General features: G+C 46.9%; 1 protein-coding gene across 4 annotated transcripts in view; it reads right to left on the reverse strand.

Moving 5' to 3' along the window:
* Window positions 1-15,758, reverse strand: part of CAMSAP3 (calmodulin regulated spectrin associated protein family member 3) — a 131,097-nt gene that overhangs the window by 25,883 nt on the left and 89,456 nt on the right. For 3 of the 4 annotated variants that reach the window (XM_063931633.1, XM_063931632.1, XM_063931631.1), the window contains exons 2-5: window positions 13,171-13,424; window positions 2,642-2,770; window positions 2,273-2,356; window positions 1,068-1,100 (exon numbers count right to left, since the gene is read on the reverse strand). In XM_063931633.1, coding sequence (XP_063787703.1) covers window positions 1,068-1,100; window positions 2,273-2,356; window positions 2,642-2,770; window positions 13,171-13,424 — 500 coding nt within the window. The remainder of the gene's footprint in view (window positions 1-1,067; window positions 1,101-2,272; window positions 2,357-2,641; window positions 2,771-13,170; window positions 13,425-15,758) is intronic. The other variant, XM_063931634.1, reaches the window with a different exon arrangement.

A 15,758-nucleotide genomic window follows, 5' to 3' on the forward strand; every position in this document is an offset into this window, starting at 1 on the left:
AGACTCTGTCACGTCTGTCACATGTGCTCAGTGAGAACCTGCTTTCATCTGTGAAGAGCACAGTGCGAATTTGCCAATCTTGGTGTTCTCTGGCAAATGCCAAACGTCCTGCACGGTGTTGGGCTGTAAGCACAACCCCCACCTGTGGACGTCGGGCCCTCATACCACCCTCATGGAGTCTGTTTCTGATCGTTTGAGTACACACATGCACATTTATGGCTTGCTGGAGGTCATTTTGCAGGGCTCTGGCAGTGCTCCTCCTGTTCCTCCTTGCACAAAGGCGGAGGTAGCGGTCCTGCTGCTGGGTTGTTGGCCTCCTCCACGTCTCCTGATGTACTGGCCTGTCTCCTGGTAGCGCCTCCATGCTCTGGACACTACGCTGACAGACACAGCAAACCTTCTTGCCACAGCTCGCATTGATGTGCCATCCTGGATGAGCTGCACTACCTGAGCCACTTGTGTGGGTTGTAGACTTCGTCTCATGCTACCACTAGAGTGAAAGCCCTGCCAGCTTTCAAAAGTGACCAAAACATCAGCCAGAAAGCATAGGAGCTGAGAAGTGGTCTGTGGTCACCACCTGCAGAACAACTCCTTTATTGGGGGTGTCTTGCTAATTGCCTATAAATTTCCAGCTGTTGTCTATTCCATTTGCACAACAGCATGTGAAATTGATTGTCAATCAGTGTTGCTTCCTAAGTGGACAGTTTGAGTTCACAGAAGTGTGATTGACTTGGGGTTACATTGTGTTGTTTAAGTGTCCCTTTATTTTTTTGAGCAGTGTACCTTAAATTAAATAAAAATTAGGAGTATACATTTCAAATTAAAAATAGTTTAAGGCCAAATCACACAAACAATAAAAGAAAAAATAGTATATATTCGCTTATCCCATAACCCTTTGCTCATGATGCAGATCTAGTAGCATTGCACATGCATTTCTTAGCATAACGAGACAATTGCACAGAAACAGGCATTGGCTGGGAGAAAATATATCAGTTGTACACCAAGATAGGGATCATAACTGGCAGGTAGGAGTAAAGAACCATGAGGAAACAAGAAAAGCCACTTACAGGGACCAGCTTCCAGTACCAGCGGGAAGGGCACTGAAGAGAAAGAGAAAAATATGGAGGGGTGGAATAACAGAGAAACGTACTGGACAGAAGAAAGAAGAACAAGGAGATTAAGGTTGTAACCGCCGCCTACAGACAGTGGTGGCAGCCATTTTCTGTCAAGCCTCAGTGGGGCCACTAATTTCCAGTAAATGGACTGGCTATTCTTGTGAAAATCTGTTTGAAAATGGATGCTCCCACTGTGTGTACAGTTTAAGGAAAGAATGAGTGTGGATAAGACATGATGTCAAATGCAAGAAGGATAATATAGAGGTAATGTTAGAGAGGGAAGGAACATTAGTGAAGGAGAATCCAATTGCAGAGAGGGATGGCAGAAGAAAGCAAAATGAATGGAAGCGAGCAAATTATATGGCAGTGGGAAGAAAGCAAGGTGGGCAAGGTAAAGAAGGGGAGATGTAATAAGCAGTCAAAAGAGTTGATAAGTGAGCCAGTGGAGAAGTTGCCCATGGCAACCAATCAACTGCCCTGCATAATTTTATAGTATGCAAATTATAAATGTTACTTCAATGCTGATTGGTTGCCATGGGCAACTTCTCCACCGTCTCACTTCTCCACTGTTTTCACTGCTTAGTACATCTCCCCCTAACTATTGTAAGTATATAGAGTAAAAAGATGTCTAAGGTCAGAGAAGAAGAAGCGGCGATGTGGAGAAGAGACGACAGACATTGAGAAGAAGCAGTAGGAAGACAGACAAGGATACAAGAAGAGGCTGCAATCTAAGCCTATCCTATAATACATACTGTCCATTCAGTCAGATATCTACAGAACCGGAGAAATGACAGAAATGATGTTTAGCTCAAAGCTTGGTTTCCTCATGAGGGGACATACACATTCTCTAATATTGGGATAAACATTCATCACTTTGTAAAAAGATTGGGGGGGGAAGGGGGGTGGGGGTGGAGTATCACTCTTTGGGGAGAGATAAAGTACCAACCTATCAGCTCCTGTCAATGTACAGACTGAACTTGAAAAATAACAGAAGCTGATTGGTTGGTATTTATCTTCCTACATTTTAGCTCTCCGCCGGTAACTATAGATATAGACCTGGTACCAAACTGGAAAGGCCAAGACCTCTAGAATCCTGAGAAAGCTTAAAGTGACAGACCTAAACTAAGATGCCCATGAGAAAATCATAGACTACTTACTCCGGCCTGGTTTTGACCCTCTGGGGTAGAGAGCTGCTTCCGGCCTTGTTCCCTCTCGGCTTCCTCCAACAGTTGCTGATTTATCTGGGAGAGATACATGAAGTGTGTAAGTATTACTAGCTCACGGATATGCCTACTCTCATTTAAAAATAATCAATTCTCTCCCACTGAAAGTGGTCTTGTTTCATATCCACACAGACGCTTGTTCATATTCAATAAACATCTTGTTTCATTGCAGTGTTGGCTGCCAATTGTAAAGTGCTGCGGGTAAAGTATTAGTAAATGAGGCATAATGACAATTCCAGCCTTAGTTTGCTGCACAACAGGGTAGCTGCTGAGACAGCAAATTGCCCAACGTTACTGGCATACCTGATCCACCCAGGAAAGAAGCTTCATCTCCAGTCCAGCTAAGCCAGGCTCTGCACTAGAAGGTAGGGACTCTGTGCAGTGATTACAATATACTATAATCAGAGAGTCAATCACAGCAAGATGGGCAGCCTGCAGATGGGAAAACAACACAAATGACACAATGTAAGAAATAATATAATGCCAAATAAGTATTATACTTCACTAAAACTTGATGAGGGAGCGAAACTCAGAAGAGGTCTGATCCGCACCTGGGAGAGGCCGTTTTACTCAAGTATAGTCTAAGTACATGCACATTTCATAAGCGTTCCTCGTTTTCTCAGATAGTCGCCCATTTTGATCTAGGTCCCAACATCTCCCTTACCTCCCAAACTGTCCTTCCTTCTGAAATACTGATCTGCACGGATAAACTCCTCCCCACCGGCTCCCGGCAGGCTGCAGTGTGGTATGGGAGAACGGAAAACATTTCCTAACAATCCCAAATCTATCGAACATATCTTCAGTTGCCCACACTCATGTATGATCAGTGCAAATGTTTTTAATTGTTCAAAGGTTTTAATGTGGATGTACTATGCATTTGTTGACAATACTAAGATTGTACTGTCAGCTTTTTTTAGATCAACACGCTGTTCAATATGTGAATACGTTTTTATTATCTGAAACATTACGGTTAATTTGTAGAAATTGAGACACAAAGGTGGTGTGACACTTCTATGTATACATCATTCTGTAGCTCCCTTGGGAACCATACATACAGCTATATCTTCAGTTCTGATAAACTCCTGAAACTTTCACGGAATGTTGGCCATTTGATAATATTGGGATGCATGGCGATTTGGGGGTCTATGTACTAAGCTTCGGAGAGAGATAAAGTGGACATGTTACAGGCTGTGTTTGAAAAATGACAGTTTGGAACTGGTTGGCTGATACTTTCTCTCTCTCCTTCACAACAGACAACCATCAAACACTTTATGCTAATGCAAAACCTTTACATTGTAAACTCTTAAAAGCAGGGACCTGAGCCTTGTACTACCCTTGTCTCCAATGTGCCCCCATTGACAGAGAGTCCCTGATCCCTTCTGTCCACCCTTTCCTGGGCACTGGGCCATTGATTGCTACGGTTGAGAACGGCCGCTGTAGCTGGAACATTGGGGCAGATGTATTAAGCCTGGAGAAGTGATATAGCAGTGATATGTGCAAGTTAATAACGCACCAGCCAATCAGCTCCAATATGCAAAATTGACAGTTAGGAGCTGATTGGCTGGTGCATTATCACCTTGCGCTTATCACTTATCCAAGCTTAATACATCTGCCCCACTGTGCTGCAGATCAATTCCCCCCCGTACTGTCTGTTTGAACCTATTCATATTGCATGGTTTGTTTCTACTATGGCAATTCTACCTGTGGCGGATCTGGGGAGGATGGGGCTGATAACCCACGTAACTTACACACTTTCTCTATGGGCATTTGGGTGGCCTCTCTCCCCTACGATACTGGGGGGGGGTGATTGTTGGCACCCCTATCCCTGGATCAGCCACTACCCTTGACGGAGCTACGGATACTTGGTGGTGCCATATAAATGAAATAAAATAATAAATAATAATGCACCTAGCACAGTGGACTGGGGATTTAAATGCCCAAACAATCTCATTATAAAATAAATAGATGCATTGGAAATAATGGTTCCCAACCATTTACAAAGATCTGATCTAATGCTAAACTGCTAACAAAGCCTATCAGGGAATAATGCTACATTAAGTGATGATTGCAAACATATCAGACGGTTGTAAACGTAATGTGGTTATATACATATGTGTAAGTACAATAAAGAACATAAAACAATCTATTGTAGAGTATTATTTTATTAATGACTTAAATGTTGCAATTCAGTGCGTTACATCATCATCGATTCACTATTAGGAGCAGCGTTAGAAACATAGAATTTGTCGGCAGATAAGAACCACTTGGCCCATCTAGTCTGCCCCTTTTTTTTTTACATTATTTTTATCACTAACCTTATTTGATCCTTATTTCTTTGTAAGGATATCCTTATGTCTATCCCATGCATGTTTAAATTGATCTACAGTCTTAGCCTCTACCACCTCTGATGGGAGGCTATTCTGCTTGTCCACTACCCTTTCTGTGAAGTAATTTTTCCTCAAATTTCTCCTGAACCCCCCCCCTCCCTCCAGTCTCAGTGCATGTCCTCGTGTCCTATTACTTCTCTTCATGTGGAGAATGTTTCCCTCCTGGACTTTGTTAAAACCCTTGATATATTTGAAAGTTTCTATCATGTCCCCCCTTTCCCTTCTCTGCTCCAAACTATACATATTGAGATTTCTTAGTCTTTCTGAGATTTATTACTCATGAGCAGCACAATGACACGGGCTTATTTGCACAGCAACCTACAGACTGCACCTTTGGGATCACTGAGCTCTATGTACATATACTGTATGTTCCGCGCCCGTACACACTGGAGCTAGAGAGATGTATAAAATCATACCACATTGTTTCCGGGAGTCGTGTTGTGTGTGGATATAATTCTCTGTTAGACTGGGGTGCACTGGCCATGACATAAATAAACTCCTCTGAGGGAGTATGTCCCACAAAAACGTATTAAACATCTCAATCCCTCCGTTACGAAGACAAAAGAATCTGCCTCTCCTTGTACAAAACAGCAGAAGGAAACACTGGTGGGAGAGTGCAGCTGTACACAGGAACAAACGCACTCGCCCAAATAACCAAACATTAGTAAATTCATCCGGCTGGGGACAGGCTCAGGGGACAGTTACAGAAACTGCACAAAAAAGACACAAGGGAAGGTGGAGCAGTTCATGGACAAATGGAAATGCACACAAACTCAAAATGCCATGAAGGGAAATCAGTGACGGCCTACAGTAACTCAATGCGACTACAACAGGGAAAACAACACCTTTTATTCATGTAGAGAGCAACGTTTTGTGGCAAATGTTTGTAGGGACTCTGCTCAAAGTGCTTTCTAGGGGTCTATAGAATCAATCAGAATCCGCTTTATTGGCCAGGTATACTTGCGTATACTAGGAATTTGTCTTCGGTTTGCTATACAACAGCCAAGTAGGTAACAGATAAGCAGGTGGGGGCAAGTAAAGTCACACAGATAGGTATACCGTAGGGACACAAGTTAGCTACATGTACGTCTGGTCAGTCAATGTTCAGGAGTTCAGCAGGCAGACTGCTTGGGGAAAGAAACTTTTGAGGCTTCTGGTGGACCTGGCGGGGACGGCCCTGTAACGCCTGCCTGAAGGAAGCAAGTTAAACATGCTGTGGCCGGGGTGTAGCTGGTTTTTTACTATCTTCGTTGCCCGCTTTTTAGCTTTGGACAGGTACAGGTCTTGGACTGAGGGTCGGCCCAGATGATCTTCTCTGCGGTTCTGACCACCTTTTGGAGCCTGCATCTGTCCCTCGCGCTGGCGGAGCTGTACCATAGGAGCACAGTAGCACAGTACAAACTCCACAATCGCGGAGTAGAAGAGGAGCAGAAGCTTCTGTGGGATGTTGAACTTCCTTAGTTGCCTAAGGAAGAACAACCTCTGCTGCGCTTTCCCAACAGTGGCGTCAGCGTTGGACCCCCATTTAAGGTACCGGGAGATTGTGGTCCCTAGAAACTTGAAGGAGTCCATTAGCGATACCACATTGTCCGCAATCGTTAGCGGAGGTGCACTAGATGACTTCTTCCTGAAGTCCACTATCATCTCGACAGTTTTGAGGGGGTTGAGCTCAAGGTTGTTGTGGATGCACCACTGGGCCAACCGGTTTACTTCCCGTCTATAGGCCGATTCATCCCCGTCCTTGATGAGGCCAATGACGGTGGTGTCATCGGCGAATTTGATGATCTTCACTGATTGCGCCTCTGAGGTACAGTCATTTGTGTACAGGGAGAAGAGCAGGGGTGAGAGGACAGAGCCCTGAGGGGCCCCTGTACTAATGGACCGCGCTTGAGAGGTGAATTCCCATGCTTTCACCACCTGTGTCCTATCTGTCAGGAAGTCTACTATCCAAGAACAGGCAGCTTCTGGGACCCCTAGGCGAAGTAATTTGGGGTGGAGGATGCTGGGGACGATTGTATTGAAGGCCGAGCTGAAATCGACAAACAGGACCCTCACGTAGGTCCCGGGAATGTCTAGGTGCTGTAGAATGTAGTGCAGGCCCAGGTTGGCCGCAACCTCGACACACCGATTCGATCGATAGGCGAACTGCAGGGGGTCCAGTTGGGGGCCAGTCACAGTTTTCAGGTGATTCAAAACCAGACGCTCGAACGGTTTCATGACCACAGACGTCAGTGCTATCGGCCTGTAGTCGTTCAGGTTCGTGATAGAGGGTTTTTGGGGGATCGTGACGATAGTAGACCTTTTGAGGCAGGAAGGGACTTTCTGTAGCTCCAGCGATTTGTTGAAGATCTTGGTGAATATGGGGGCGAGCTGACCCGCACATGCTTTTAGGGCAGATGGTGACACTCCGTCAGGACCCAGAGCTTTCCTGGGTTTGGCCCTTTTGAACAATGCCTCCACCTCTTCTTGGGCGACTTGCAGTGCCTGGGGTTGGCCGTCAGTGTTCGGGGCATCGTAGAGGTGATTGTTTGGGTTGCAGGGGACTTCTTTTGCGAACCTGCAATAAAAAGTGGTTCAGTTCGTCTGCTAGGTCTTGGTGCATGGTGGTGGACTTCGATGTTTTCCTATAGTTGGTTATGGATTGCATTCCTTTCCATACAGATACGGGGTCATTGGTGGAGAGATCATTGTCAGCATGTCTGAGAACCGCCTTTTTGCTAGCCTGATTCCTTTAGTCAGAGAGTTCCTAGTACGGTTGTATAGCGCTCTGTCACCGCTGCTATAGGCCTCCTCTTTGGCCCGACGAAGTTGCCTGAGCTGGGCACTGAACCATGGCTTGTTATTGCTGTGAATGCGGTAAGTCTTGGTAGGTACACACATGTCCTCACAATAGCTGATGGAGGATGTGACCAAGTCTGTCAGGTCGGTTGCCGAGGCTTCGAAGACACCCCATTCCGTGCAGTCAAAGCAGGCCTGGAGCTTCATCTTGGCCTCATTGGTCCATTTCTCAACAATCTTGACGACAGGCTTAACCGCTCTCAGCTTCTGTGTATAGGTAGGTAGTAGGTGGATGAGGCAGTGGTCAGATAGGCCGAGTGCAGCACACGGGATAGACGGGAAGGCAGACTTGAGTTAGTGTACCAGTGATCAAGGGTGCGCCCTTCCCTAGTGGGACACGTGACTTGTTGTTGTTAGGAAGCTCCTTGCTCAGGTTAGTTCTGTTGTAGTCGCCCAGTACTATAAGCAGAGAGTCTGGGTGTTTTTGTTCTATGTTGGATATGCATACGACCTGGTGGTGCAGGGCTTCGTTCGCGCAGGCAAGGGGGGGGGGGGGGGGGGGGGTATGTGCACTCCCCCAATGCACAGCACATTAGGGGGAGGGGGGCTATTAGATTGCGATTACTTTATGGTTGGAATCGGTGATCAGTGAACCAGGGACGTGTCATTATTGATTCAAATGATACAACGCAGACACTTATGACACAGATTCTGTGTCATAAGTATCTGTTTTAGCCTTTGTATTATTTTAATCATATTTTGCTTTGTAAAAACAATTTTAAATGGGTTCAGAGGCACCACTCTCGGTGCCTCCTGCTGTCATTGTGAAAGAGCTGGGAGCGGGGGGCAGGGACAAACATCGGGCAGTAATAGCCCATTCAAAAAAAGCCCAGTAAGCAGCACTAGTAGAAGTGCTTCATAGACAGAGGTGTGCTTTTAGCCCATATGAAAGCACGCCCCTGTCACTAGAGCAGATTTAATTGGGTAGTGGGCAGGGCCTGTTCAGCAGATGCCCCCCCCCCCCCCACCTTCTCCTCCCCCGCTGCCGACCACTGCAGCTGCTACGGACGGAGAGTCTGCCTGATGCTCACCCTGCTGCGCCGCTCCGTCACTTGCCGGCTTAGATCCTCCACTCTGCCCGTGCTCTGTCAGTACTGCTGCTGCTGCCCTGGGAGGAGGAGGAGGGGGCCCGGCAGCTCCGGCGTGAGTCTTCCCCGGGACACGCCCCCCTTCCTGCGGATGCCATGCTCAGGAGAGGGGGGATAGGTAGGCTGCCGCCGCTCCTGAGTAGCAAACATGCTGTGCTGCTCGGCAGCAGGGCGGATTGGCTTGGGCGAACGCCAGGACGGTTTCAGGTCCCATTGTTTCACCAGCGCTGCCCATCACCAAACCACCCCCCTTCCCGGGCCGTCTGCCGCAAGCATTAGCCACCCATAGTGTCGTCCCCTCCCCCCGCCTCTTTTAAAGCCATATCATATGCAGGGAAATCAGGGCTTCAGTGGAAGTCCTGCCCCCTACCAGGGCCACCCACTGTTGACTGTCACACAGACAGCGCCAGCACAGGGGAATGCCTGTGGGCTGCAGCCAGTACTACAAACAATGGCTAGCCCCACTGATGAGAGGGGCACTGCTGCAGCCAGGCATTTAGGCAGTGCCACCCACCTCCCCAACCTGATTGTAGGCCACGACCCCCCCCCCCCCCCCCCCCCCCTTCATGTCCAAGCTCCCCTGGACCACGCAGAGAAGAGAGGTGTGTGAGCTACAAGAGGATCAGAACTCATCACTTCAACTCAGGCTGGCAGAGTGTCCATCCATCCGGTGGCTGGGACCCTACACTCTGGGCGATAATACTGAAAGATATGAACGATCTCGTTAATTAATGAACGAGACCTCGTTCATATCTTTCAGTGTGTAGGCACCAACGATGAACGATGCGCGGCCCCACACTCGTTCATCGTTGGTGCTGGCTCGTTTAAACATGCAAGCCAATATGGACAATCTCGTCTATATTAGCTTGCACTGCTATGGAGCCGGGTGACGGGGGGTGTGAAGAAACTTCACTCCCCCCCGTCATCTCCACCCTGCCACTAGGTCGCTTATTGGCAGTCGGGCATCTCAGCGGCACATCGCCATGTGTGTAGGGCCATTAACTTTTGCTCGCCGAGTCCAATCCTTTCCCCGACTTTCCACTACTACTTCCATCATGCCCCCTACCACTACTACTCTTAGTCTGGCCCCTGCTCCCTACTACTACTTCCAGTCTGTTCCCACTGCTCCTCACTACTACTACTCTAAGCCTGCCCCCTGCTCAGCACTTCTACTGCTCCCATCCTGCCCTCTGCTTTTAACTATTACTCCCACCCTGCCCCCTGGTGTGACAGAGTGTGCAAAGCTTGTGCTCCATGTCTCACAATACAGTACCCATCCTAATGAACACCCCTGCCTCTGGAACATACCCGTAATACACTGTACTCCCCGTCCTACTTAACATACAGTACCTCCGAGGCCAGCGGTTACATACACTACCCACCTTACTACCTCTCCCCCCCCCCCCCCCCCCCCCCCCGGCCCCAGGAACACACATTCCCCACCCTGCACACTGGCCCCCTAGACAGAGTACCCCACCCCCCAACAATGGGGCAGCAGCCATTAGCAGCGGCAGTAGCGGGGATTGGCTTGGCGGCAGTAGCAGTCTTCGGTGGGACTAAACGGACATCATGGCTGCAGTCCCTCCCCAGCCACTGACTTCACCGCACGCCACTGCAGTGAACCCCATACATTGTCATTTTATTTACCCAATCACATGTGAATCGCCGAGGGGTGATGTTTTTGCAGCGGAACACAACATTCTGTAACTCTGCGGTAAGCAGTAACTAATGGGTCTATGGGCCTAATTCAGAGTTGATGGCAGCAGCAAACTTGTTAGCAGTTGGGCAAAACCATGTGCACTGCAGGGGGGAGATATAACATGTGCAGAGAGAGTTAGATTTGGGTGGGATGTGTTCAAACTGAAACCTAAATTGCAGTGTAAAAATAAAGCAGCCAGTATTTACCCTGCACAGAAACAATAAAACCCACCCAAATCTAAAGGAGGGTACTCATGGAGCGAGACTAGATTGCTTAGATTTTAAGCAGTGATCACTCCGTGTGTACCCCCCCAGCGACAACGATGCGCGGCCCCACGCATCGCTATCGCTGGTGCAAGTGGTCGTTTATTTCACCTGCTGGGTGAAATGAGCACCCCCCCCACGCTCAGCACACTCTCTCTGCACATGTTATATCTGCACCCCCCCACCCTCCCTGCGGTGCACGTGGTTTTGCCAAACTGCTAACAAATTTGCTGCTGCGATCAACTCTGAATTACCCCCTATGTACTAAGCCACGGAGACAGAAAAAGTAGATGGAGATCAAGTACCAACCAATCAGCTCATAACTGTCATTTTTCAGACACCTTGTCACATGACTCTTAGAAGCTGATTGGCTGGTACTTTATCTCTGTCCACTTTATCTCTCTCCAATACTTAGTACATAGACCCCATAAAGTACCACAGCTCACATACGGAGATTAATAATTGGACCCTTCGCTCTTATTTCATATCACACAATAATATTATTTTCCATGTATAACAGGGGTTTTATTACAGTCTGTCAGACCAGCTTTTATGGAAGCAGTTCCTAGACAAACACTGGGGACAGCATAATCCTGAGAATAGTAACGGCATTATACAAAGAAGTGTAAAAAGGAATAGTGCTCAGTGGCAGCTATCTAATAGAGAGTCAGAAGACTGTGCCCCCCCCAGTGAGGTCGCAGGGAGGGTTTTTCTGATGTCAAAGATGATGTTGGCAAAGTTTATCTCTCACGTTCTGCATTGTTCTGTCAGCAGGAAAGTGAAGAGCTTAAAAAATAGATTTGGTCTCGTTAATTGGATAAAATAAGAACTAGAAACACTACAGTACTTCTGTTGGCAAAAAAAAGTTTATAGTTGTATAGGTGAAATATCATGTAATCCGTGCGATATAACTAAGCAGAGTAACCCCTGGATACCCAGATTTTTATTTTTAAAGCCTTTTCTATCTGTATTGAAAAGGATAAGGCAGAGACCCTGCAGTGGTTTTTCAACATTGCTAATATGCGGGAGTGGCTACAATGACATTTCAAACAAACGACTACATGACTATTTGAAGTGCCTGTTGTGTTGAGCACTGGAAATACTGTATGTGTAGCTGTGCAGTGCTGCACAGTGGTAAACTGATAGAGGGGAGTGTCCCTGACGTTGGCCAGTAATGACTGTCATCGCATTACAGGCATTACCCTGATATCCATCATCCACTAACCAGTCAGGTGTCACCTGAGGTAAAGCGTAACACTGCACTGCAAAGTTCTGTACTGTTCATGTATACACGCCAATATAAGCTATAGGTTGGCATAGCCCTCCCACTAGAAAGTCACCTATTACCTAAACAGTCTGGGACGCTCTTAACATTCTAAACCTCTGGTTGGCTACAGGATGATCTAGCTCCACCTACATTATATCTCATACATATGTAATCCGTTTTGAAGAATGAATACAATAGGCCAGAGGTTCCCAAACTGTGTGCTGTGGCTCCCTGGTATGCCTCGGGACACTTGCAGGGGTGCCCTGGGTTGGTAGTCCAGGACCAATTCAAACTATTCATGGTCAATATAATAGGCAAAACCAGTGCTGGTGGCTGCCAGTCATAAAATATGTGGCCAAACAGAGGCAAATCTTGTCCCTCACCATACAACTGACCCGAAGGATGACATATAAACACGATCTACTTAATGTAATATTTCTTTCGAAACTTCTCAATAAGAAATTTTTGGCCTAGGGGTGCCGTGAAAAAAATTCTGATATTCTAGGGCGCTGTGATTCAAAAAAGTTTGGAAACCACTGCAATAGGCGTTTTTACCCTAATCAAAACTTTGTTGTCTGAGAACTGCAGTTATCAGGACTCGGTTCAGTTTGAGTTATTTATTTATTTTATCCCTTTATTGCGGCAGAGCTTGAGAAACCCAACCTCTGCCATGTCAATATACATCATAGAATAAACGTCATCCGGGAAGAACCCCATTTTCTAAGCCGGTAGGTACACACAAGGGAAATGCGGCAAGAGGATGTAACAAAACCAAACCACCATCCTTACTTTAGCTTCATTAGGCTGGGACCCCACACACCCAGGCCTGGCTGGGACTCTGCATCTGGCTGACCATTCTATCATCAGGTCTGCGAAATAGCACAAACCAATACACGCGGAGGACACTGGACATAGAGATGTGGAATTCGGATAATCGCGCTGAATGATCACATATTAACGTATGGCAGCGCCGGAGAACTGCCAATCTACAATTAAACTAGTCAGATATTAGCAGTACAGTGGTCCTTTTGCCATTACCATTCCTTACCACAAGCACTGTGAGTGGGACGGAGTGGATTTAGTATATATCAATCTCTTTCTATCCTACACACACTGAAGTTATACAATACTGCTGGGATTGAAGTTCCCTGTGTATAGACAGAGGGTAATAAAGCATAAACCATCCCCATTACTGCACAACCACCCGTAGCTCATGATTGGCACAACCCAGATTTCATTGGTTAAATATTGCTCTGCAGCGCTGACAGAACTCAATGTATGTGTCCTTACCATACGAATGGGCTTCTCCCGCAGATCACTCATCTTCACAGGTTCCCCCTGGTGCATGGGAGTGCAGCCCTTGCGAGCCAGGAGCAGCAGCAAGGCAGCATTGTCAAGAGGTGGCGAGTGTTCATGCGGCAGTGCTCGTCGGTACGTCCTGCAGTACACATCTGCCGTCAGTAAGAGGCTGATCACAGCTGGCTTCACGTGTTCCTGCTCATACTGGTCGGTGTAGCAGGGGGAGCACAGCTCCTCAGGCACCTCTGCAACAGAGACAACACAGGGTCAGAGGGATGGACAGCTACATACAGAAACCACAGAGTGTAGGGCATGGAGCACTGCACTAGTCCTGCCCAGCTGTGCCGCAAAATAGATATCATGTCTAAGGGGGAACAGTATCAAACTTTCTAAAGAGTGGAAAAGTTGCCCATAGCAACTAATAAGATTTTAATTATCCTTTTCTAGAATGTACTTGATACATTCCAACTAGAACCAGATTGGTTTACATAGGCAATGTCTCCACTCTTTAGAATGTTTGATATATTACACTATTAGTGCTGTGTTGCTTACCTTGGGGGAAATGTAACACAACGCACTTTAGAATTCTAACTTCATCTAATTCTAGCAAATGACCAGGTATCACTAGTGTCCCTGAGATGTCCCCAAATTAACCCCATTGCTTGATAGATCTAAATCAATAAGATCATTATTGGACAATATGGTAAATGTAATCCAAAGACGATAGATACCCAAACAGACCGGTATATAGAGGGTATCTTCTAACAGCCACATGTGGTTTCGGAAGAGATTCAGTTGATTCACCAGTTTTACCACAATTTATCTGTGATCCTGGCGCTCGGGCAGAGTGGAATCTTACGCGGAACGCGCTGGGTCTCAGAGGTTGGCCACATTTATCTGTGATCCTGGCGCTCGGGCAGAGTGGAATCTTATGTGGAATGCGCTGGGTCTCAGAGGTTGGCCACATTTATCTGATCCTGGCGCTCGGGCAGAGTGGAATCTTATGTGGAACGCGCTGGGTCTCAGAGGTTGGCCATATTTATCTGTGAGCCTGGTGCTCGGGCCAAGTGATATCTTATGTGGAACGCGTTGGATATCAGTTTATTCCCAAAAATCAAGATTTTTATTTCAAACTAGTGCCTGATGTTACATTATCCACACTGATGGTTTTCGTACAATAAAAATTAAGTACCAGTGTAATTACCTTAAGGCAACTTTTTCATCATTATTATTTAAAAAAATTCTCATTTATGTTCTACATTCAGATGTTTCTCCACATAATATTTAAGTTTAACACCCCCACTCCTCCCCAAAAAAAAAGAAAAAGGAAAGAGGGAGAGAGGATAGGAGGGGATGCCTGGAAACCACCTCACCAGGGGGGACCGTGCAAAGGAGGCAGACGGGGCCTACAAAGTCTCCTCTTCAAAGTCATAATGAACCTTAGACACAATCTTAGCAATGGAGGGGTGAAAATAGGATTTTAAATACCTACAGGTAAATACTTTTCTCATAGTCCGTAGAGGATACTGGGGATCCATTTAGTACCATGGGATATAGACGGGTCCACTAGGAGCCATGGGCACTTTAAGAATTTGATAGTGTGGGCTGGCTCCTCCCTCTATGCCCCTCCTACCAGTCTCAGTCTAGGAAACCGTGCCCGAGGAGACGGACATACTTTGAGAGAAGGATAAAAGGATATTGGTGAGATTCCGAACCAACACACACAAACAAGAGAAAAGCGATACTAACCAAACTTGAAACAGGAACAGCAGCAGCTGAACAAACCAGAATACAGATGAAGTTCCACCGCAGAATATTTTATGCTCTCACACCAAGAGACGTATTTCTTCCAAATACGGTGGTAATTGTTAGACGTAACCTCCTTCCTGGCATGGATCACAGTCGGGATGACCTTGTCAGGGATGCCTCTCCTGGCTAGAATCAACCGTTCAACTTTCATGCCGTTAAACGTAGCCATGTTAAGTCTTGATAGACGAACGGGCCCTGTTGCAGAAGATCCTCACGAAGAGGTAGAGGCCATGGATCTTCGATCAGCATCTCGAGAAGGTCCGCGTATCAGGCCCTTCTTGGCCAGTCCGGAGCAATGAGAATTGCTTGAACCTTTTCCCTTTTAATTCTTTTCATAATTCTTGGGATCAGCAGAAGTGGAGGAAACACGTACATCCTCTGATAGACCCATGGAGTTGTCAAAGCGTCCACCGCCACTGCCTGTGGGTCTCTCGACCTGGAACAATACCGCTTGAGCTTCTTGTTGAGACAAGAGGCCATCATGTCAATTTGTGGATATACCCTCAGACGTGTCAAGCAGCTGAACAGCTCCGGGTGAAGGCCCCACTCCCCCGGGTGCAGGTCGTGTCTGCTGAGGAAGTCTGCTTCACAGTTGTTTACTACCGGGATGAAGACCGCCGACAACGCCACAGCATGTTTTTCTGCCCAGAGGAGAATTCTTGATACCTCCGACATTGCTGATTTACTTTTCGTTCCGCCCTGTCGATTTATGTACGTCACTGCCGTCACATTGTCCGACTGAACCTGAATGGTCCAATCTTGAAGAAGAT

Source organism: Pseudophryne corroboree, chromosome 6 (genome assembly GCF_028390025.1).
Source record: "Pseudophryne corroboree isolate aPseCor3 chromosome 6, aPseCor3.hap2, whole genome shotgun sequence".
Classification (NCBI taxonomy): domain Eukaryota; kingdom Metazoa; phylum Chordata; class Amphibia; order Anura; family Myobatrachidae; genus Pseudophryne; species Pseudophryne corroboree.